The 22,866-nt window shown below is 37.3% G+C and overlaps 1 protein-coding gene across 1 annotated transcript in view; it reads right to left on the bottom strand.

The window, feature by feature from the left end:
* Nucleotides 1-19,275, bottom strand: part of Dlgap5 (DLG associated protein 5) — a 44,483-nt gene extending 25,208 nt beyond the window's left edge. The window contains exons 1-7 of the mRNA XM_076848367.2: nucleotides 19,209-19,275; nucleotides 16,064-16,269; nucleotides 12,208-12,401; nucleotides 3,216-3,278; nucleotides 2,280-2,364; nucleotides 2,071-2,193; nucleotides 1,118-1,188 (exon numbers count right to left, since the gene is read on the bottom strand). Of these exons, the coding sequence (XP_076704482.2) occupies nucleotides 1,118-1,188; nucleotides 2,071-2,193; nucleotides 2,280-2,364; nucleotides 3,216-3,278; nucleotides 12,208-12,401; nucleotides 16,064-16,268 (741 nt within the window). The 5' untranslated portion in view covers nucleotide 16,269; nucleotides 19,209-19,275. The remainder of the gene's footprint in view (nucleotides 1-1,117; nucleotides 1,189-2,070; nucleotides 2,194-2,279; nucleotides 2,365-3,215; nucleotides 3,279-12,207; nucleotides 12,402-16,063; nucleotides 16,270-19,208) is intronic.
* Between the last annotated feature and the right edge of the window lie 3,591 nt (nucleotides 19,276-22,866).

The raw sequence follows: 22,866 nt of genomic DNA, 5'->3' as shown, positions 1-22,866 counted from the left end.
CATATTTTTAAACATAAGTTTTAGGTTTCTAAGTTTCTGGGAATGCTTGTGACTTTTAATGAGATCTGAACTCAAAATAAGATATTTCAACCTGGACAAACATTTAAGTGGCAACATTACCCTGAAGGCTGGAGCATCAGTGAAAGTAAAAACTTGTGATAAATCTTTCAGGGGAAAATATATCCAAGGGAAGAGCTAGAAAGGTTGTAAAGATTCATCCCATAGTGTTTTTCTTAAAATATCTACATGTGATTTTTAGTAAGAATATAAACAGATTTCTTATTCTTGAACAAAACATTTTTTTTAAAGATGCAACTGTAAAATGGATTATAAACCAAGAGATTAAGCCCTGTATAGTGCCTTTTTTTTTTAAAAAAAAAAACTAATTAATAAACAAATTAAAAAAAAATAATGCCTCTTTTTGTGGGGAGGGTACTGGGAATTGGGGCAATTTACCACTAAGCTAAATTCCAAGTCCCTTTTAAATTTTTTATTTTAAGTTGCTTATTAGTACCTTGCAAAATTGCTGAGGCTGACCCTGAATTTGCAATCCTTCTGCATCAGCCTCCTGAGCTAATGGGATTACAGGCTTGTGCCACACAGCCATATGCTTCTTTTTTTATTATCAATTTATTAAACTCTATGCTAGATATCATCAGAAATTTTAGCTTATTTAATTCTTAAAACTGGACTATGTAGGTATTCTATGTTAGAGATGGAAAAACAAACTCAAATTGTATAACTTTCCCAAAGATATGCAGCTAATTGGAAGCAGAGACAATAAACAAACTCAGGTCTAATTGAATACAAAGTAAATACATTTCACCTTTCTCCATCTCTTAGCTAATTCTCATATAATGGCTTTTCAGCTGTTTTTATTATTTTTTCCATAATCTTTTGGTTAACCAAATTATACTTTCTTTACCTATAAAGCTCTGAGAATAAGACACCTGAAAAAACAACAATAGTAAATTCTCATCATTCTTTATGGTTCAAGAGGCTTTAACACACATGTAGGTTAACCTCTTGAAGCAGCTCTATATGTGTAATTTCAACTTTATGAAAGTAGCAAGAGATTTTCAGAGCATTTAGAGATTAACAGATGTTTATTCTCTACCTTGTCAGGTTTTGTTTCTGTCTTTTTCACAGGTCTTCCATTATTTGGTGCCTTTTTTTCAGGTTCATTATCTACAATAAAAATGAAACTAGATATAAATTTTGGCTGATAGAAAATGCTGTATTAAAGCTACTAAAGTAATCTGGGAAAGAGAAAAAAAAGGTGACAATACAAATGCATGTCTTGATGGATTTTTATGATTAAAAGTCACATGATAAAAATAAATAAAAATAAATGAAATTTCCTGCCAAACACAGGCCATCTGTTTCAAAACAAAACAAATGTGTTTTATCTTTTACTTTTTCTTCTGAATAAAAAATGCATTTTATAGACAGGTAACAAAGAAAAACACCAAGAATCACCACCAAAAATAAATGAATCACTCAAGATTCCATTACTGAATTGACACTTTAGCATGTTATTCAATTTTTCCTATGTCCACATGTTCATGTATTATTTTTCAGAGTAGTGACACTACTGTTCATAGTTTCATCTGTTTTTTTTCCCCATATTTTTTTGGGGGTGCGGTGGGGGGGGGGGCCCGGGACCAAACCTAGGGTCTTGAGCATTTGAGGCAAGCACTCTACCAACTGATCTATATCCACAGCCCTAACCTGTTTTTTTCTTTCCCCACTTAGTGTATCATTAACCATGTCATTAAATATACTTTAACAGCATCTACATTGTATTTCAACAAATGGATAAAGTGGTATTTATCTAGGCCATTAATTATTCACTTCAGAGCACTGATTATACTAACTCAGGTGCTTCAACATTCCAGCTCTCGCTGTGTGCTAACTGAATGTCAGGACACAGACTCTGCTTTCCCAATTGAATTTTCCATTTCTCTTTCCTACTCAAAAAGTACATGCTGGTTTCAAAATTTAAGCCCAATAATAACCTCAAGGGACAAAACAGTCTGGTTAAGTCACTGATCAAAAAATAGTTATTACCATTAGTGGCTCTTGTGACAGGCTTTCTTGTAATGTTAGTTGAGACTGTTCTTACAATCTGTGTTGTTGTTTGAGCAGCAGATCGGGTCATTCTCACCGATGTGGGCATAACAGGCCGCACAACTGCAAGGGGAAGATAATATAATCAAATGTTCTTTGTATTAATAAGTTATTACTGTGATAACACCAGTAATTGTTAATATTCCTACCTTTTTTCTCTTTGTCCAATACTTTCTTTTCTGCAATTTGTTTTTGAACAGGTCGGATGGCTCGAATATCAATCCCATTCTCAATCTATTTAAGAAATTAGGTACTATGTGATTTAACTGCATAATGAATCAAACTATTACAATTTTAAATTGTAAAATGATCTCTCAATTGAATCCTGACAATTATAAATTACCCAGCAAAAAAAATCTATTAACCTAAATAAAATGAAAGGAAGAAAAGTTTTCAATTATAAATATTTCCTTATATCCTTTCTTTAGAGTCCTAGAATTAAGCACTGACAACACAGCTAATTATAACCATCTGATGGTCCTTGAACTCAACAGGAATACTTCCTCAACAGGAAGCCTTGAATTTTGCCTAGAAAACTCTTCTTTCAGATAGAGAACTCTTTCCCATGATTCACTTCCTTAAAGACCCCACTCAAAATGCCACCATTTCAGTTGGAATCTCCCTGATTGCCCCAATCAAAATTCTACCCAACACATACTTCTGGTATTCCCTAACTCCCTTCTTCTAAAATTTCCTCCATAATACTTATAATCATTATATATATATATATATATATATATATATATATAAATTTTTAAATTGCCAGTCTGATATGTAAGTTCCATGAAGCCAGAGAATTTTGTTCTTTATGTATCCCATAGACTAGAAAAGTGCTAGGATTGTGGTAGTAACCCAAAATCTACCAAACACATGAAAACTTAGCTTTCTGACCAGATAAAAGTCATACTATCCCTCTTTGACCACTCCATTTTCTTAGAAACCATAATACTCATATGCTATGTGCTTTTCATAGCACATGTTTTCAGCTATTTACATTTCATGCAGGTAACTTGGAATATATAATACGAGTTCAGTAAACAAAGATGGCGACACAAAGTTTGGTATGGATTTATTATCAACTGTACCTTAGTTTGTTCAATTTGGTCTTTGGCCTTTGATCTTGTAATCCGTCCAGAATATGGAATAGCCTTTAACAGTCAAAAGAAAATCCAGTTAAAAAAAAAAAAACATAAAATGAATTGGCAAAAGCTTACTTTCATGTCTCATTATGAAACAAAATTCCCAGTTTAATATTAAATTTTATCTTCAATTATTTATATCCAAAAGATACTTACTAAAAATTCCTACCTTTCTTCTGGTTCTGGCTGGATTTAAGTTATTTTTAAATTTTTTGTTACCAGGGATTGAATACAGGGGTGCTTAACCACTTAGACCCCAGCCCTTTTTATAATTTTATTTAGAGACAGGGCCTCACTAAGTTGCTAAGACTAGCTTTGAACTTGGCGATCCTCCTGCCTTAGCCTCCTCAGTCGCTGGGACTATACGTGTGCGCCACAATGCCCTAATGAATTTAAATTTAATAGCTTCAAAACTTACTCATATTTCTCCATTAGGGAAAAGAAACTTCAAACCATATTTTCCCTGTACTAGAATCCTCATTAATATGATAAGTTAGACATATTTGGAAAGAGGGAAATAAGCAGATTTGAGTATTAGGATCTTTCATTTTCTGTTTATAAAAAGAGATTCTCAGGGCTGGAATGTGGCTCAAAGCACTTGCCTCACATTCTCAAAGCCCTGGGTTCAATCCCCATTCCAAAAAGGAAAAAAAGAGATAAAAGAAAAAAAAGGAAATAAAGAAACTTAAAAAATTTTCCACTTAAATTATTAAAACTTTTTTAGTTTTAATAATTTTGCTTTCATATCTTATAATTATGTACTTTTCCACTGTTAAGAAAATGGAGATGTGAACAGGCCCAGCGGCCTGTGGAGGGGCAGAGCCGCCCCCCGCACCTGCAAGGTAGGGTGACCGGCAACCCACCGACAGAACAGGCCCAGCGGCCTGCGGGGGGGCAGAGCCGCCCCCACGCCTGCAAGGTAGGCGGATCTGCGACCCACCGGCAGGACAGGCCCAGCAACCACAGAGGGGCAAAGCCGCACCACGCGCCTGCAAGGTAGGCGGACCTGCGACGCACCGGCAGAACAGGCCCAGCAGCCTTCGGAGGGGCAGAGCCGCCCCCACACGCCTGCAAGGTAGGCGGAACTGCGACCACCAACAGAACAGGCCCAGCGGCCCGCGGAGGGGCAGAGCCGCCACCCACGCCTGCAAGGTCTATGGACCTGCGACCCACCAGCAGAACAGGCCCAGAGGCCTGCAGAGGGGCAGAGCCGCCGCCTGCGCCTGCAAGGTAGGCGGAATTGCGATCACCAACAGAACAGACCCAGCAGCCCCGCAGAGGGGCAGAGCCACCGCCCACGCCTGCAAGGTAGGCGGACCTGCTACCGACCGGCAGAACAGGCCCAACGGCCTGCCAGCGTGGTAGGCACATTGCCCCAATTGAAGGAGGGGCAGAGACGCCGCCTGCATCTGCGAGGGAGACTTTGTAACTATACAAGAGCAATATAAATATATAGGGGGAAAATTCAATAACACAACAGTTTCACCAAGCAGAAAGAAACGTGAACAGTATGAAAAGACAAGGAAAGAAAGGACCACAAGCAATGCAGGTCAACTCAACGTTAGAAGAGGTAATATCTGCAGCAGATGGAATGTCAGATAAAGAATTCAGGATATACATGCTTCAGATGATCTGGAGTTTCAAGGAAGATATTAGACAGCAAAATCAGACAATGAAAGATCACTTTGACAATGAATTACATATACAAATCCAAGAAGCAAAAGATCAATTATACAGGGAGATAGAGGTTATAAAAAACAAACAGAAATCCTAGAAATGCAGGAAGCAATAAACCAACTTAAAAACTCAATTGAGAATACTACCAGCAGAGTAGAACACTTAGAAGATAGAACATCAGACAATGAAGACAAAGTATTTCAACTTGAAAAGAACATAGACAGCTCATCAAGACTGTTAAGAAACCATGAGCAGAACATCCAAGAAATATGGGATAACATAAAGAGACCAAACTTAAGAGTCACTGGGATACAGGAAGGTATAGAGGTCCAAACAAAAGGAATGAGCAATCTATTCAATGAAATAATATGAGAAAATTTCCCAGACTTGAAGAATGAGACATAATCCCAAATCCTAGAAGCCTAAAGGACGCCGAATGTGCAAAATCAAAAGAGATCCACACCTAGACACATTATAATGAAGATGCCCAACATACAGAATAAGGAGAGAATTTTAAAAGCTACAAGAGAAAGGAAACAGATTACATTTAGGGGTAAACCAATCAGGATAACAGCTGATCTTTCAACACAGACTCTGAAAGCTAGAAGATCCTGGAATAACATATTTCAAACACTGAAAGAAAATGGGTTCCAACCAAGAATTGTGTATCCAGCGAAATTAAGCTTCAGGATGGAAGATGAAATTAAAACCTTCCACGATAAACAAAAGTTAAAAGAATTTGCAGCTAGAAAACCATCTCTCCAAAACATCCTCGGCAAAACATTACAGGAAGAGGAAATGGAAAATAACAATGAAAACCAACAGCGGGAGGTAGTACAGTAAAGGGGGGGAAATAATCAAAGAGGAAAACAAACCATGTTTAGTAACATAAATAAACAAATATGGCTGGAAGAACGACCCATATCTCAATAATAACCCTAAATGTTAATGGCTTAAACTCACCAATTAAGAGACACAGGCTAGTAGAATGGATCACAAAACAAGACCCAACAATATGCTGCCTTCAGGAGACGCATTTGATAGGAAAAGACATACATAGACTGAAGGTGAAAGGTTGGGAAAAATCATATCACTCATATGGACTTCGGAAACAAGCAGGAGTGTCCATACTCATATCAAATAAAATAGATTTCAAGCCAAAGTTAATCAAAAGGGATGAAGAGGGACACTACATACTGCTCAAGGGAACCATACACCAACAAGACATAACAATCATAAATATATATGCCCCAAACAATGGTGCAGCTATGTTCATCAAACAAACTCTTCTCAAGTTCAAGAGTCTAATAGACCACCATACAATAATCATGGGAGACTTCAACACATCTCTCTCACCACTGGACAGATCTTCCAAACAAAAGTTGAATAAGGAAACTATAGAACTCAATAACACAATTAATAACCTAGACTTATTTGACATATATAGAATATACCACCCAACATCAAGCAGTTACACCTTTTTCTCAGCAGCACATGGATACTTCTCAAAAATAGATCATATATTATGTCACAGGGCAACTCTTAGACAATATAAAGGAGTAGAGATAATACCATGCATCTTATCTGATCATAATGGAATGAAACTAAAAATCAAGGATAAAAGAAGGAAGGAAAAATCATGCATCACTTGGAGAATGAACAATAAGTTACTGAATGATCAATGGGTTATAGAAGACATCAAGGAGGAAATTAAAAAATTTTTAGAGATAAACACATTGAAAGCAGTTCTAAGAGGAAAATTCATTGCTTGGAGTTCATTCCTTAAAAAGAGAAAAAAACCAACAAATAAATGATCTCATACTTCATTTCAAAATCCTAGAAAAAGAAGAGCAAAACAACAGCAAAAGTAGTAGAAGGCAAGAAATAATTAAAATCAGAGCTGAAATTAATGAAATCGAAACAAAAGAAACAATTGAAAAAATTGACAAAACTAAAAGTTGGTTCTTTGAAAAAATAAATAAAATCGACAGACCCTTAGCCATGCTAACGAAGAGAAGAAGAGAGAGAACTCAAATTACTAGCATATGGGATGAAAAAGGCAATATCACAACAGACACTTTAGAAATACAGAAGATAATCAGAAATTATTTTGAATCCTTATACTCCAATAAAATAGAAGATAGTGAAGGCATCGATAAATTTCTTAAGTCATATGATCTGCCCAGATTGAGTCAGGAGAATATAGACAACCTAAACAGACCAATATCAATTGAGGAAATAGAAGAAACCATCAAAAGACTACCAACTAAGAAAAGCCCAGGACCAGATGGGTATACAGCAGAGTTTTACAAAAACCTTTAAAGAGGAACTAATACCAATACTTTTCAAGCTATTTCAGGAAATAGAAAAAGAGGGAGAACTTCCAAATTCATTCTATGAGGCCAAAATCACCCTGATTCCTAAACCAGACAAAGACACTTCAAAGAAAGAAAACTACAGACCAATATCTCTAATGAACCTGGATGCAAAAATCCTCAATAAAATTCTGGTGAATCAGATACAAAAACATATCAAAAAAATTGTGCACCATGACCAAGTAGGATTCATCCCTGGGATGCAAGGATGGTTCAATATACGGAAATCAATAAATGTTATTCACCACATCAATAGACTTAAAAATAAGAACCATATGATCATCTCGATAGATGCAGAAAAAGCATTCGACAAAGTACAGCATCCTTTTATGTTCAAAACTCTAGAAAAACTAGGGATAACAGGAACATACCTCAATAGTGTAAAAGCAATCTATGCTAAGCCTCAGGCTAGCATCATTCTGAATGGAGAAACATTGAAGGCATTCCCTCTAAAATCTGGAACAAGACAGGGATGCCCTCTCTCACCACTTCTGTTCAACATAGTTCTCGAAACACTGACCAAGCAATTAGACAGATGAAAAGAAATTAAAGGCATAAAAATAGGAAAAGAAGAACTTAAATTATCACTATTTGCAGGTGACATAATTCTATACCTAGCAGACCCAAAAAGGGGTCTGCTAGGTTTTGGGTCTGCTAGGTATAGAAGACCCCCTTTTGGGTCATTTATTAGCTCTAATAGTTTCTATTAGAGAAACTATTAGAGGTAATAAATGAATTCAGCAAAGTGGCAGGATATAAAATCAACACGCATAAATCAAAGGTATTCCTGTATATCAGCGACAAATCCTCTGAAATGGAAATGAGGATAACCACTCCATTCCCAATATCCTCAATAAAAATAAAATACTTGGGAATCAACCTAACAAAAGAGGTGAAAGACTTATACAATGAAAACTACAGAACCCTAAAGAGAGAAATAGAAGAAGATCTTAGAAGATGGAAAAATATACCCTGTTCATGGATAGGCAGAACTAACATCATCAAAATGGCGATATTACCAAAAGTTCTTTATAGGTTTAATGCAATGCCAATCAAAATCCCAATGGCATTTCCTGTAGAAATAGATAAAGCAATTATGAAATTCATATGGAAAAATAAAAGACCCAAAATAGCAAAAGCAAATCTAAGCAGGAAGTGTGAATCAGGTGGTATAGCGAAACCGGACCTCAAACTATACTACAGAGCAATAGTAACAAAAACAGCATGGTACTGGTACCATAACAGGTGGGTGGACCAATGGTACAGAATAGAGGACACAGAAACCAATCCACAAAACTACAACTATCTTATATTTGATAAAGGAGCTAAAAGCATGAAATGGAGGAAGGATAGCATCTTCAACAAATGGTGCTGGGAAAACTGGAAATTCATATGCAACAAAATGAAACTGAATCCCTTTCTCTCACCATGCACAAAAGTTAACTCAAAATGGATCAAGGAGCTTGATATCAAATCAGAGACACGGCATCTGATACAAGAAAAAGTTGGCTACGATCTACATACTGTGGGGTCGGGCTCCAAATTCCTCAATAGGACACCCATAGCACAAGAGTTAATAACTAGAATCAACAAATGGGACTTACTCAAACTAAAAAGTTTTTTCCCAGCAAAAGAAACAATAAGAGAGGTAAATAGGGAGCCCACATCCTGGGAACAAATCTTTACTCCTCACACTTCAGATAGAGCCCTAATATCCAAAGTATACAAAGAACTAAAAAAATTAAACAATAAGAAAACGAATAACCCAATCAACAAATGGGACAAGGACCTGAACAGACACTTCTCAGAGGCAGACATACAATCAATCAACAAGTACATGAAAAAATGCTCACCATCTCTAGCAGTCAGAGAAATGCAAATCAAAACCACCCTAAGATACCATCTCACTCCAGTAAGATTGGCAGCCATTAGGAAGTCAAACAACAACAAGTGCTGGCGAGGATGTGGGGAAAAGGTACACTTGTACATTGCTGGTGGGACTGCAAATTGGTGCAGCCAATTTGGAAAGCAGTATGGAGATTTCTTGGAAAGCTGGGAATGGAACCACCATTTGACCCAGCTATTCCCCTTCTCGGTCTATTCCCTAAAGACCTAAAAAGAGCATGCTACAGGGACACTGCTACATCGATGTTCATAGCAGCACAATTCACAATGGCAAGACTGTGGAACCTAGATGCCCTTCAATAGACAAATGGATAAAAAAAAATGTGGCATTTATACACAATGGAGTATTACTCTGCATTAAAAAATGACAAAATCATAGAATTTGCAGGGAAATGGATGGCATTAGAACAGATTATGCTAAGTGAAGCTAGCCAATCCCTAAAAAACAAATGCCAAATGTTTTCTTTGATATAAGGAGAGTAACTAAGAACAGAGTTGGGAGGAAGAGCATGAGAAGAAGATTAACATTAAACAGGGGTGAGAGGTGGGAGGGAAAAGGAAAGAGAAGGGAAATTGCATGGAAATGGAAGGAGACCCTCATGGTTATACAAAATTACATACAAGAGGAAGTGAGGGGAAAGGGGAAAAAAAAACACAAGGGGGAGAAATGAATTACAGTAGATGGGGTAGAGAGAGAAGATGGGAGGGGAGGGGATGGGGGATAGTAGAGGATAGGAAAGGCAGCAGAATACAACAAATACTAGTATAGCAATATGTAAAACAGTGGATGTGTAACTGATGTGATGCTGCAATCTATATACGGGATAAAAATGGGAGTTCATAACCCACTTGAATCAAAGTGTGAAATATGATATGTCAAGAACTATGTAATGTTTTGAACAATCAACAATAAAAATTATAGAAAAAAAAAAGAAAGAAAATGGAGATGTGATCAAAACTGAAGAAAAAAATCTAACAGGAGAAAGACTAGGATAGTAAGTTATTTGTCAACTCTAAAATTCTTTTAAGAAGTGTAATTATAGATTTTTCTAGATGAGATGCCATTTTGTATCTCCAAATCTCAGTAAAAACTTAGTGCTATAGAAATAGGATTGCTGGACATGGTGGCGCATGCATGTAATGCCAGAGGCTCGAGAGGCTGAGGCAGGAGGATTGTGAGTTCAAAGTCAGTCTCAGCAAAAGCAGGACACTAAGCAACTCAGTGAGACTGTCTCTAAATAAAATACAAAATAGGGCTAGCTACTAGTGAATTTTGTTATTTAACACAGTAATGGGCCTCTTTTTCCCCTCTACCTATAACACTATTTAAATTATTCACAATTTTGACCAATGACTGACATCCTACATATTCTGGGAAAGCCACCTTAAATATAACCCCTTCCAAGAGGTCTTTGATGTTCTTGCAAACAGAAATAATCTCTCCCTCCTCTAACATACAAAGAATAGATTTAGCTTTATCTTTCCAACTTGAACTACAGCCATTAATTTTAGTCTCTTCCTTATTGTTCTAAGATCATGCTATATACAGAGTAAATAATCAAAGATCTGCCAAGTGAATCAATGAGATTCACAAGGCCCAGAAAAGTAGGCAATATTTTAGGTCTTTATATCATTCCATTTCTTATTTAAATTTGGAACTCATATACAATGACATCTTGGAAACACATTATTTAAAATGAGATCTGTATTATATACTTTTAGAATAGACAGTAGGTCAGAAGAATGAAAGTTTTCCTGGGGTGCAGCAACTCAAAAAGTTGAGACAGAAGGACTGCCAAGTTTAAGACCAGCCTCAGTATCTTGGTGAGACCCTGTCTCAAAAATAAAAAATCCAATGGCCTCCTCTATCTTCTATCCTATTTTAGTTTTCCTGCCACCCTGACAAGTCTTTTCACTCTGGTGTTTGACTTCTGCTCTCCTGAGGGTGCTCTTTAGATTCTACACTTTAAAAAAAATAATAATGATTTTATCTATCTTTATTGAAGGGATTTCATTTAATCCTATAGTTAAACCACATCTATATCCTCAATGTTATATCCTAAGTCCATATCTTAGCACCAATCTCCATTCTGTTTTCAACATTTTTATTCCCAACTGTCTATATAGGTGGCCCAAATAAGTTCACAAACGTGTACCCATGTAAGCTTGTTACTTTTGTCTTCCTCATCTCTTTGGCAGTATGGCATAATTTGTACATTTGTTGAAACTAATAATTCCAGAATCATCTGTCTCTGACTCTTTATTAATTCCTTCAACCCTTATCATTTACTTGGCCACCAGTCCTGTCAAATATATCTTACACCAGTTTCCCTTTTAAACCCACTGCCCCAGACCACTTATCCCATCGATTCTGCTGTAATAGCCTCACAAATTATCTTCTTATCCATAAATGCTTTCCTTTCTAGACTGTAATTTTTAAGGCCAGGGTAGACTTTCTGAATTATTAACTTGATGATGGCCCTACCTCAATTATAAATCTCCCCTGACTTTCCATAACTTACTTACAAGATAAATGCCAAATCCTTTGGCACAGCATTGTTTGGCCTGGCTGAACCAGATTTCCTAGTCTATCCTCTCTCCATTTATATATCAAAGAATCTGATTTTCTTTTCTTTTTTCTTCATTTTGTTTGTGGTGCTGGGGTTTGAACCCAGGGTGTTTTACCATTGAACCATATCCCTATCCCTTTTATTTATTTTGAGACAGTGTCTCACTAAGATGCTGAGGCTAGTCTTCAACTTGCAATCTTTCTGTCTCAATTTTTTGAGTAGCTGCACCCCAAGAAACATGATTTTCATTCTTCTGAGCTACTGTTATGTCATTCCCACCTTCTACCAATTAGTTAATCAATTAAATTAATAAGAGGACTAAAGCAAAAGGCATTGGTCATTTTGTTTCTTAAAGAAAGTTCCAGATAAAAGGAACTATTCTTCTTTATCAAGTTAAGATCATTAATTTACCTTTTTTGGCTCAGTTTTCATAGCATTCTGATTTGATAAAAGAAAGGAAGGTGCTTCAGGTCTATAAAGACCCATTTTAAATATTCCTCGTTTAGCTTTCTCTCTCTGTTCTTTTAATTTTTGAAGTTGCTTTTCTTCTTTGTATTTTTGAAGCATTTGTTTTCTTTCTTCACTTAGGACAGTTTTCAATGACTCTAAGCATGAAAAAAAAATCAAAACACAATATATAAAACATTTCAAATAAAAAAGTTACAGAAAATGTTTAAAAATCATTTTGTCTAACTGCTTCTAATAATTTATTTCTTAATATTCTAACTTGTTGAGAGCCACAGCAGAGTTGGGATGGTGCCAGAAGGAGTGGTTGAGAGTGACACCAGGGAGCCAATAAGATGATAATTAAGTTAAGCTGTGTATAATTGCTGTGACTGGATGATGCTGGATTGGGGCAGGCTGTGTATTCAGTTGTATATGGACCCCTGCTGTCAGGCAATAGGGCGGCTCCTGCTGCCTTGGGCTCTGCTACTTTTGAGTTCTGAGTTCTCCTGGATTCCTGGGGAGTTCTGGGGAGCCCCGTTGTTGAGAGCGGAGAGAGTTCCCGGGGACAGTGCTTGGAGTGCTGGTGAGAGTTAGGGCAATAAAGTAGTTCCTATTTGAACCTACAAGTGCCTCATGGCGGCTCGGTTATTTGTGCCCAGCCAGTCTGTGGCACTAACTAAAGTTATTGTAACCCCTAGTCTTTTCAAAATTACTATTCCTGTGTGTGTGCCTTCACTTGTTCAAATATTAATGGCTTGCTATATGTACCAGGCATGTGTTTTGTTTTCAACCCCGGGTGCTTTACCACTGAGCTATATCCCTAGCCCTTCTGCCCTTCTTTTATTTTGGGACAGAGTTAAAGCTGATTGCTAAAGCTGATCTTGAACTTTCCATCCTCTTGCCTCAGCCTCCCCAGTTGCTGGGAGTTTAGGCATGTACCAAAGTGTCCAGAGTTATTACTTCAATTTTAAATTAATTAACTTATAAGATAATCTTCTAAAGACCCACAGTATTGAATGTCATACACTCTATATTTGTATACCATATTTGCTTTCTTGAATTTTTTACTAACTCCTTTAGCCTCCATTTTTTTTTTTTTCATTTATGTATTTAATTTTATTTTACAGTACTGGGGATTGAACACAGGGTCTTGCACATGCTATACAAGCGCTTCATTACTGAGCTATATCCTAAGCTCTTTTTACTTATTTTAAGGCATGGTCTTGCTACATTGCCCAGGTGATTTCAAACATGTGACCTTCCAGCCTCAGCCTTGTTAGTATAGTACACTACCACATCAGCTCCTCCATGCTTTCCTATAAACTAGAAATTATATCTAAGGGTTTAACTTCATCTGGTGCTACTCCTCAGTTCTTTGCTTGTTTCCTCATGTCCTTGCCCCCTAAATGTTGAAGTGTCCAACCCTTTTCTCTCCTTTTTCCACTCACAACTCTGGATAATCACATCCAGTCTTACAAATTTCAACCACCATATAAATTCAGGAGTTCCTGAAGTTATTAGTTATATCTCTAATTCAGACTTTCCCCCTAACTCATCTTGTGTATTTAACTACCTTTTCATCATTTCCTCTCACATGTCTAATAGGCATCACAAATTTAACATGGCTAAAATTGAACTCGTAATTTTACCACACCTTTAAAAATTATTCCTAAGTATTTTGTAACTTTGCAAATAGCCAGTCCACTTTCTACTTATTCTCAGACAAAAAAAATGTTTGGTTCTTTCAAGGTCTTCCCATATCATTCTATCCCCATATTTTCATTTCCTTTCAATTCCAAAGGGATGGTATTCTTTTCTCTCTCTCCCCCAGACTACTAGCTCATTTCCTCTGACCTTCAAACAACACTGATGATATCATGTTAAAAATAAAAACAGAAAACCCCACAACAGTTTTTATCCAATTCTTTTTTCCTTACTTTTCTTCAGAATCACAAAAATTATATATCTGGAAGAAATGTTTTAGGCCAATGTTACCCTTTGCAGAATCAATTAAGTGTCTTATATGTTTCATACTGGTCCTGGAAATTGAAAAATCCGAAGTAATTAATAGTTAAACAACTTGACACCTCATTTTCTTTCTCTATAAAACTTCTAAGAAGACTATCTTCTTTTAATTTCTCCATTTACCCTGGCTTTATTTTACTGCCACCTAAACAATAAAATAGAACTCCAATGACTCCTGGCTAAATGAAAAATCATTTCTTATTCTTCCTCCTTCCCTATAAATCCCTTGCCTTCTAAGACACCATATTTTCATCATTTTTTGTCTTTCCTGAGATTACTTTTCTTTAGTTTGTCCTGTCTAATGGCCCCAAATCATTTTGGGCAAACTGTAAGGATGAATTTTTTTTTTTTTTTTAATATTCATTTTCTGTGGCTGGGGATGTGGCTTAAGCGGTAGCGCGCTCGCCTGGCATGCGTGCAGCCAGGGTTCGATCCTCAGCACCACATACAAAGATATTGTGTCCACTGAAAACTAAAACAATAAATATTAAAAATTCTCTCTCTCTCAAAAAAAAAATATTCATTTTCTAGTTGTAATTGAACACATTACCTTCTTCTTCTTCTTTTTTTTTTTAAATGTGGTGCTGAGGATCGAACTCAGGGCCTTGCACATGCTAGGCCAGTACTCTACTGCTAAGCCACAACCCCAGCCCCAGGATGAATTCTTCGCTCTTTTCTTGCTCTGTTTGAGTTACCCTTTAATTTTTTTCCATATCTTAATTAGTACATTATATATGAAAAGTGTTGTGACATATTCATACATGCACAAAAATTAATATAGTCAATATCATTCCCCAGTATATCTCCTTTTTCCCTCTCTTCCTCTCTCTCGCTGGTTACTTTACTATACTGGTCTTTCTTCTATTTTCATGAGATTCCCCACTCTCTAGCTTCCACATGAGAGAAAAGGAAACACATGATCCTGAACTTTCTGAGTTTGACTTATTTCAGTTAACATAATGCTCAAGTTCTATCCATTTTCCTGCAAATGAGATAATTTCATTCTTCATATTGAATAAAACTCCATTATGTATACTTATATTTCATTTATCTATTCATTCATTGACAGACACCTATTGGTTGGTTCATAATCTGACTACTGTGAATTGTGCTATTATATACACATACTGAAATATGTATATACATATGTGTATTTATACACATACACACACACCCATATACTTTATTTCTTGAGGATAAATACCCAGGAGTGATGTTTTCTTATTGTTATTTCACAGGTTTTTTTACCCATTCTATTTTTATGTTTCTTATTAATCGTCATTACTTATCTAAGTTCCAGAAGTTAAGAACTTTAGGTTTCCTACAAGGTAATATAGATAATAAAATGCTATCATACCTCCATAGGAAAATGGCTTTAGCCTAGCTAGGGACATTTATGGCCTTTAATTTAAATGGCTAGGACTTAGTTTTAGAAAACACCAAGTTATTTAGAATATTTCAAAGCTCCACTCTTTTGGCCATTTTTAAAAAATTTGTTCTTGGCCTGTTTTGTTTTGTTCTTTTTATTTTACTCACAGGCATTAAATCAACTTTTATTCACTCTTAAAAATACTTAAGCCAGGCGTGGTGGCACACAAGTAATCCCAGTGGCTGGGGAGGCTGAGACAGGAGGATTACAAGTTCAAAGCCAGCCTCAGCAAGACCTTGTCTCTAAATAATATACAAAAATGGCTGGGGATGTGGCTCAGTAGCTAAGTGCCCCTGGGTTGAATCCCTGGCACTCCCCCCACCCCGCCTCCCCCCCACCCAAATACTACAACAGAACTTTACTTACTTGGCCTGGTACTGGCCTTTTCTGGAACAAGCTCTTGCAATGTCTCATCTAATACAACATCTTTCAAACCAATGTGTCTATTTCGTTGGTATTTCTTATGTCTGTTTTCTTTTTGAGACAGTGATTTCCTATGAGCAATTTTAGTTCTAATCATTTCAGTACTTAAATCCTTTCTGTGATGACTGGCAAAACGTGATGAAGACATACTGTCAGGGAAAAGAGAAATAGAAATCAACATGAATTTTCATTTAGATATTTTTAAAAATTAAGATTCCAATTCATCTTCCTTCCCACTTCAGAGCTCTTTGAAATAAAACTATTAAATGCATAATGGAATACCTATGTGACAATGAAGAACAGAAAAGAGATTATCAAGAGACAAGACGCTACAACCTTTTTTGGAGTTCTAAATAGGAACCTGTTTGATAGATGAAGTGAAGCCCAGGAAAACTATAGTCTAGAATATAGACAAGAGGCTCCAGGATTGCCATAAAGAACACTGAAAAAGAAGCGTGCAAGTAAAGGTGAAAACAGGGAACATACAGGACTGTATATAGAACAGTTTCCTTAACTTTCCCTGTGTTACCAGGCAACACTATTACCACCTCCTCTAGCTGCTTCTCCCCAGTTTGATTAAACTGCATAAAATTCATTTTTTCTTTCTCCATTTTGTGTGTGTCTCTTATGCCAGTGGACACTGAATCCAGCCAGAGGGGATCCAGGCAGGATCCCTAGGGGATGCTGCCAGTAACACCCTGGTGATGAATACCCTGGCGTTTCTTCTCACTTCAAAACAACACAACATTGGGCTGGGGATGTGGTTCAAGCAGTAGCGCGCTCGCCTGGCATGCGTGCGGCCCGGGTTCAATCCTCAGCACCACATACAAAGATGTTGTGTCCGCCGAAAACTAAAAAATAAAATATTAAACAAATTCTCTCTCTCTCTCTCTCTCTCTCTCTCTCTCTCCCTCCATCTCTCACTCTCTCTTTAAAAAAAAAAAAAAAACAACACAACACACACACACACACACACACACACACACAAAACACACACCAGATGCCTATTAGACTTGTCCAAAAATAGGCAGATAGATTTTTAAACTGGGAAAAGGAAGGTTTTTCAGGAATAATTACCATAGTGATGCAGAAAGATAACATCAGTTTGCCCCACTATTTTTTAGCATATATATTTTTTAGTTGTAGATGGACACAATACATTTTATTAATTTATTTTTATGCCATTGAGCCACAATCCCAGCCCCTGCCCCATTATTTTTATCCAAGCAAGAAAACACATAGTTTACTTGGTACACACCCTTTTCTTAGAAAGATTTTTTGAGAATGTATTAAAGAAAAACAAGAAAGTCAATAAAGACAGTGTCATAAGTTCTAACAGTGACTTCAAATAAGAATAATAAAGGATAGTGGAAAGTTTAAGGGGGTCACTTATGCACCTGATATTTCAAGAAAACTACAAAGCTAGAGAGAAGACTTGTTCTCCAGAATAAAAGTCTTGACAGTTTAAAAGAAGGTAAGAAGGTCCCCTCTGTGATTAGAAGGTTTAAAAAGTTATGGGCACCATGAATATATAGAAGTACTCCCTTTCTACCATCATATTCTCACAAGGTACTATTAAGTTTCTGTTATTGTTTTTTGTAGTGCTGGGGATTGAACCCAGGGCTTTGTGCTTGTCAATCTACTACTGAGCTTCTGTCCCCAGACCTCTCAATACATGTCTCATGTCAGTCAGGCAAGCAATCAATTTGCAGGGGACTCCAGCTGGGTGCACTCTAATTCAATACAATTCTGATTCTATCTACCTGAAGACAACATCAGATCCTTCAGGTTAAGGGCTCAGTCCTACAAGACTGCCCCCATATCCCATGTCAAATTGTTTTACCTGTGCTACTGACTGACTAGCTATATAGCAGGGTTTCCACAACCCCTGTTTTCAGGTTGCAGTTACTTGCTAAAGCAGCTCACAGATCTCAGAGAAGCATTTAATTTACACATACTGGTTTATTCCAAAGGTTATAGCAAAAGATAAAGATGAAGAGATGCACATTTCTAAGCTGTCTTCAAGTGCATTGCCCTCCATGAACCTCCACATTTCTACTTGAAAATTCTTAAAAACACGATTTTTTTTTTTTTTTTTTTTTTGGTAAATGGACACAATACTATGAGTTTATTTTTATGTGGGGCGGAGGATCTAACCGGGTCCGCCCATGCTAGGCGAGCGCTCTACTGCTGAGCCCCAATTCCAGCCCCTAAAAACACGATTTTAAGCAATTACAAGAGCATAATTAGCATCCCACTTGGATACTAGTAACATTCTCCTTGAAGAGTCCAGGAAAAGTGACATGGGCTATGCTTTCCATGAAGAAGTCTCCTCTAATATGTGATTTGTTACTATTATGTGATTTGCTAAATAGTAAAAGTTAAAACTTGTTATTAGTTACTTTAAAAGACTATCTAGGGGCTGGGGCTGTGGCTCAGTGGTAAAGCAATTGCCTCCCATGCATGAGCCATTGGGATCTATCCTCAGCATCACATAAAAATAAATAAACATATTGTGTCCACCTACAACCAAAAAAATATTTTTCAAAAAGACTATCTAACATTAAAGGTATATTTGTCACAATAACCCTACAAAGTAGTTTAGTATTATTACCATTGTACAGATAAGGTAAATTAACTTCCCACATTAACACAGCTAAAAGATGGTCTATCCCAAGTCAGGCAGCCTGCCTTTCACACACATCTTAAATTTTCTTTGGCTGCCTGGAGTTTCTTCCAACTTAAAAGTCTAGAATGCGTTAGTCTGGCGTGCCAGAGGTTCTCAGCTGGGAGTTTTTAGTCGTCAAAAGATCTGGGAGGAGCTCCTGGAATGTTCAACGTCCAGCATCCTGGAGCACTGTGCTACCTCAAAAGCCAATTACATCCCACTGGTAAAACGCTGACTGCTGTGTAAAGCACGGCAACAAACATTTACACTTTGGGAGGATCATGCCATCAGCTTCTGGAGGCAACCCGGTCCCTGAGAGCCCTCCCCCGAGCGGCGACCGACAGACTCACAGTCCCACTCCTCAGATCGTCTCAGGCAGCGGACCAAGATATTCCCCGCAGCTCTCCAAAACCCACCTACCTGAGGCACTTTCTAGTGCGAAACTTCAACCAAACTAAAAGTATAAGGGTCCTCCGAGTCAGGACAACGTCGGTAGCTCCCGAAGTAGGAACGCTAAAAGCCGAACCTGCGCAAAATTCAAACCTTCCGTACCAAGCCTCTGATTGGAGGGGCTTTAACCAGCACTTCCGGGAAAGTGCCCGCCTCTTCCCTTCGACGAATCTTGCGATAGGTTCTCTCTGTGCGATATTTGAATTGATTGAAAGGCGAAGGGACGGTTCAATAGATGGGTGTGACGGGAAAAATAGGCGGGACCGCCACGCTGAAGGCGAAGAGCTGAGCCGTAGGGGAGCGAAGTCAGGTTCGGTAGCCAAATCTTCTGGCGGAATTCTGGTAGCCAGCTGTATGCAGTGGGCGAGTTCGTCCCACGGCCCTGAACTCCGAGAATTTCCCGGCCTTGTTTAGTGACAAAAATCCAGAAGACATTATTAGCCAGAAAACACTTCATTTACTTGCGGTACTAGGGACAGAACCCAGCGGGTCTTTTTTCCTGAGCTGCATATCTAGCACCTCCTTTTTAAATTTTTGAGACAGCGTCTGGCTGAGTTGCTGAGGCTGACTTCGAACTTGAAATCCTCCTGCCTCCGAGCACCACCACGCCCAGCTTTTCAGCATTTAAAAGAAATGCTGAAAAATTCCTCCGTACATCCTTTAGTGACTTTTTCCTTTCTGTCCATTTTTTGTTAAGGAGAAATTTACATATGGTGAAAGGCATTTTTTTTTTGAGTGCACAATTTGATGGGTTTTAATAAATGTAAACAGCTGTTTATCTAATGGCCAATCAGGATTCCCATCATCAGAGTTCCCTCCACTGCTCCTCTGATTCCATCAGGAGGAAACTTAGTCTTCCTCTCAGCAAGTTTTCAGGATCCATGTGTACTGTTGCTTGAGCCAACAGTTTTTTTATTGCCGAGAAGTATTACATTGAATGCTTTATCCTTTTGCGTCTTTGTGTTATTTCTGATCTTGGGCTAGAATGAACGAAGTTGTTATGATCTTAGCTATATATATCTCTTTTTTAGGGCATTTTAATTTCTGTTGGGGAAAGTGAGGCATAGCTTGTTTGGGGCATTCTGGGTAGGTTTAACTAAGAAATTTCCAAAGTCCTGCCTTTGATTTATAGGCACTCCAGTTATTCCCGTGCTTTCTAACGTTTAGGGTTGTCAGTATTTCATTTTAACCCTCCAGAGGGTGCGAAATGATGTCTCCTTTTAATTTTGTTTGTGGAGACAAGGGTCTTGCTATGTTGCCTAGACTGGCCTCTAAATCAAAATCTGAACGCACCCTCCCTAGTTGCTTGGATTTCGCGTGTACCCCTCCATGGCCAGTTTTGAAATTGTTTCCGAAAGCTCTGTCCTTGTCCCCCATGCCAATCCAATAATAAGGACACCGGTTTTGAGAAAAAGGAAATAGAACCTTTTATTGCTTTGCTAACAAAGGAGAAACACTGGGGACTCCTGTCCCAAAAGCTATGATTCTGCCCATCAGCAGGAACAGGGGGCTTTTAAAGAGGTGATTCAAAAGCTATATTCCCCTCATTTCTGTCTGGAGTTGTAATTCATTTGTTAATTTGGAAGATAGTCATGTCTGAGATTTTCTGGTAAATCTGCAGAGGATGAAGAAGAAAGGTAATCCTGTTTCACCTGAGATTAGGAAGGAGGGAGAGATTAGGGAAAAGCAATGAGAGAGGAAAAGAAAGAAACATGTCCATTTAAAAAATAACTTGCAGTGACAAAGCAGCAAGGGTTATATTGAAAGCATAAAGTGAATCACTGTTACACAATGAGTTATGATAATGAGGATTTTTTTCATGTGTTTATTGACTATTTTTATATCTTGTTTTGTGAAATGTTTGTTCAAGTTTTGTTTTTAGTTTTTTAAAAAATGTTTTTAAAATTGAATATTATAGTCTTTAAATTTGGCTGTCTATTTTTCATTTGTAGGAATTTTATTCTGGGTACAAGTCCTTTGTTAAATATGTGTATTTTGAATGTATTTGCTCATTTAATGGGTGGTCTTGTTAAAAATCAAACTTTAGATTCACTGAAAAATTACAGATAGTAGAATTCTCATGCTCATACCCATTTCTTGCTGTTTACATAAGCATGGTACCTTTGTTACAATTAATGGAATGATACTGATACATTATTATTCTTAACTAAAGTCCATATACTCTTTAGATAGTCTTACTTTTTTTTTACCCACTGATCTTTTTTTTTTTTTTCCATTCTGTATACCACCTACATTTAGCTGTCATGTTGCTTTAGGCTGCTTAACCTGTGACTGTTTCTCAGATTTTCCTTGTTTTTGATGACCTGGGCATTTTTGAGAGGTCCTCTCCTGATCAAGTATTTTGTAGAATGCCCCTCAAATGGAATTTGTCTGATGTTTTTCTCATGATTAGATTATGATTATGGGTTTTGGAGAGGAAGACCACAGAGGTAAAATACTGTTTTCATCACATTACATAAAAATATATACTTTTTGTATAATACGTCAAAACACTTCTATGGACATGTATAACTAAAAACAAATTTTTAAATTTTTTTAATTAGTTACACATGACAGTACAATGATCTTGACATATCATACATTTGAATCAGATGGGATATAATTTCTCATTTTTCTGAGTGTACAGAATCACATTGGTCATGCAGTCACGTATATACATACAGCAATAATAAAGTCTATTTGGGGCTGGGGATGTGGCTCAAGCAGTAGTGTGCTCGCCTGGCATGCGCGCCACGCTGGGTTCGATCCTCAGCACCACATACAAATAATGATGTTGTATCCACCGAAAAACTAAAGAATAAATATTAAAAAATTCTCTCTCTCTCTTTAAAAAAAATAATAATAATAAAGTCTAATTTATTCTGCTGTCCTTCCTGTATGATATATGTATAACTAAAAAGAACAAATTAAAAAAATTTTAAAGAAAAAGATATATACTTTTGGGTCTAATCCCCAAGCCCCTCTAAGAGTAAAATGTTACATACTATCAAGATGACCTAATATGACTTAATCGATGTTAATATTAAACTTGATCACCCAGTGTTTATCAGGTTTCCCCACTGTAAAGTTATTACTTTCCCACCTTTCCATACTGTGGTTCTTTTGAAGAAAATTAGTATACAACAATACCCACTTAAGGAGTTCGGAAAGTTTTGCTCCATTCCCTTGAGGATAAAGTACATATTTATTTAAACTATTTGAAGTGTTTTCTTTTTGGGGGGATGGGTAGGGGGATTTAACCCAGAGTCACTTTACCACTGAGCTACATCTCCACCCCTCTTTGGGGGAGTACCAAGGATTAAACTCAGGGGCATGTGACCACTAAGCCACAACCACAGCCCTGTTTTGTATTTTATTTAGAGACAAGGTCTCACTGAGTTGTTTAGCGCCTCACTTTTGCTGAGGCTGGCTTTAAACTCGTGATCCTCCTGCCTCAGCCTCCTAAGTCAGTCCATTACAAGTGAGTATCATGGTGTCCAGTTCCTTGGTTTCTTTTAAAACCCATATCTGGGCACTAGATATGTTCCTTACTACTAGGGAATCTCTCAGATGATGAAGTAAAGGAATATACTTGTCTATATTAATGTGTATCTACAGATATCTACAA

Source organism: Callospermophilus lateralis, chromosome 3 (genome assembly GCF_048772815.1).
Source record: "Callospermophilus lateralis isolate mCalLat2 chromosome 3, mCalLat2.hap1, whole genome shotgun sequence".
NCBI lineage: Eukaryota > Metazoa > Chordata > Mammalia > Rodentia > Sciuridae > Callospermophilus > Callospermophilus lateralis.
The sequence above is the reverse complement of the archived record's forward strand: the minus strand, read 5'-3'. Positions and strand labels throughout refer to the sequence as shown.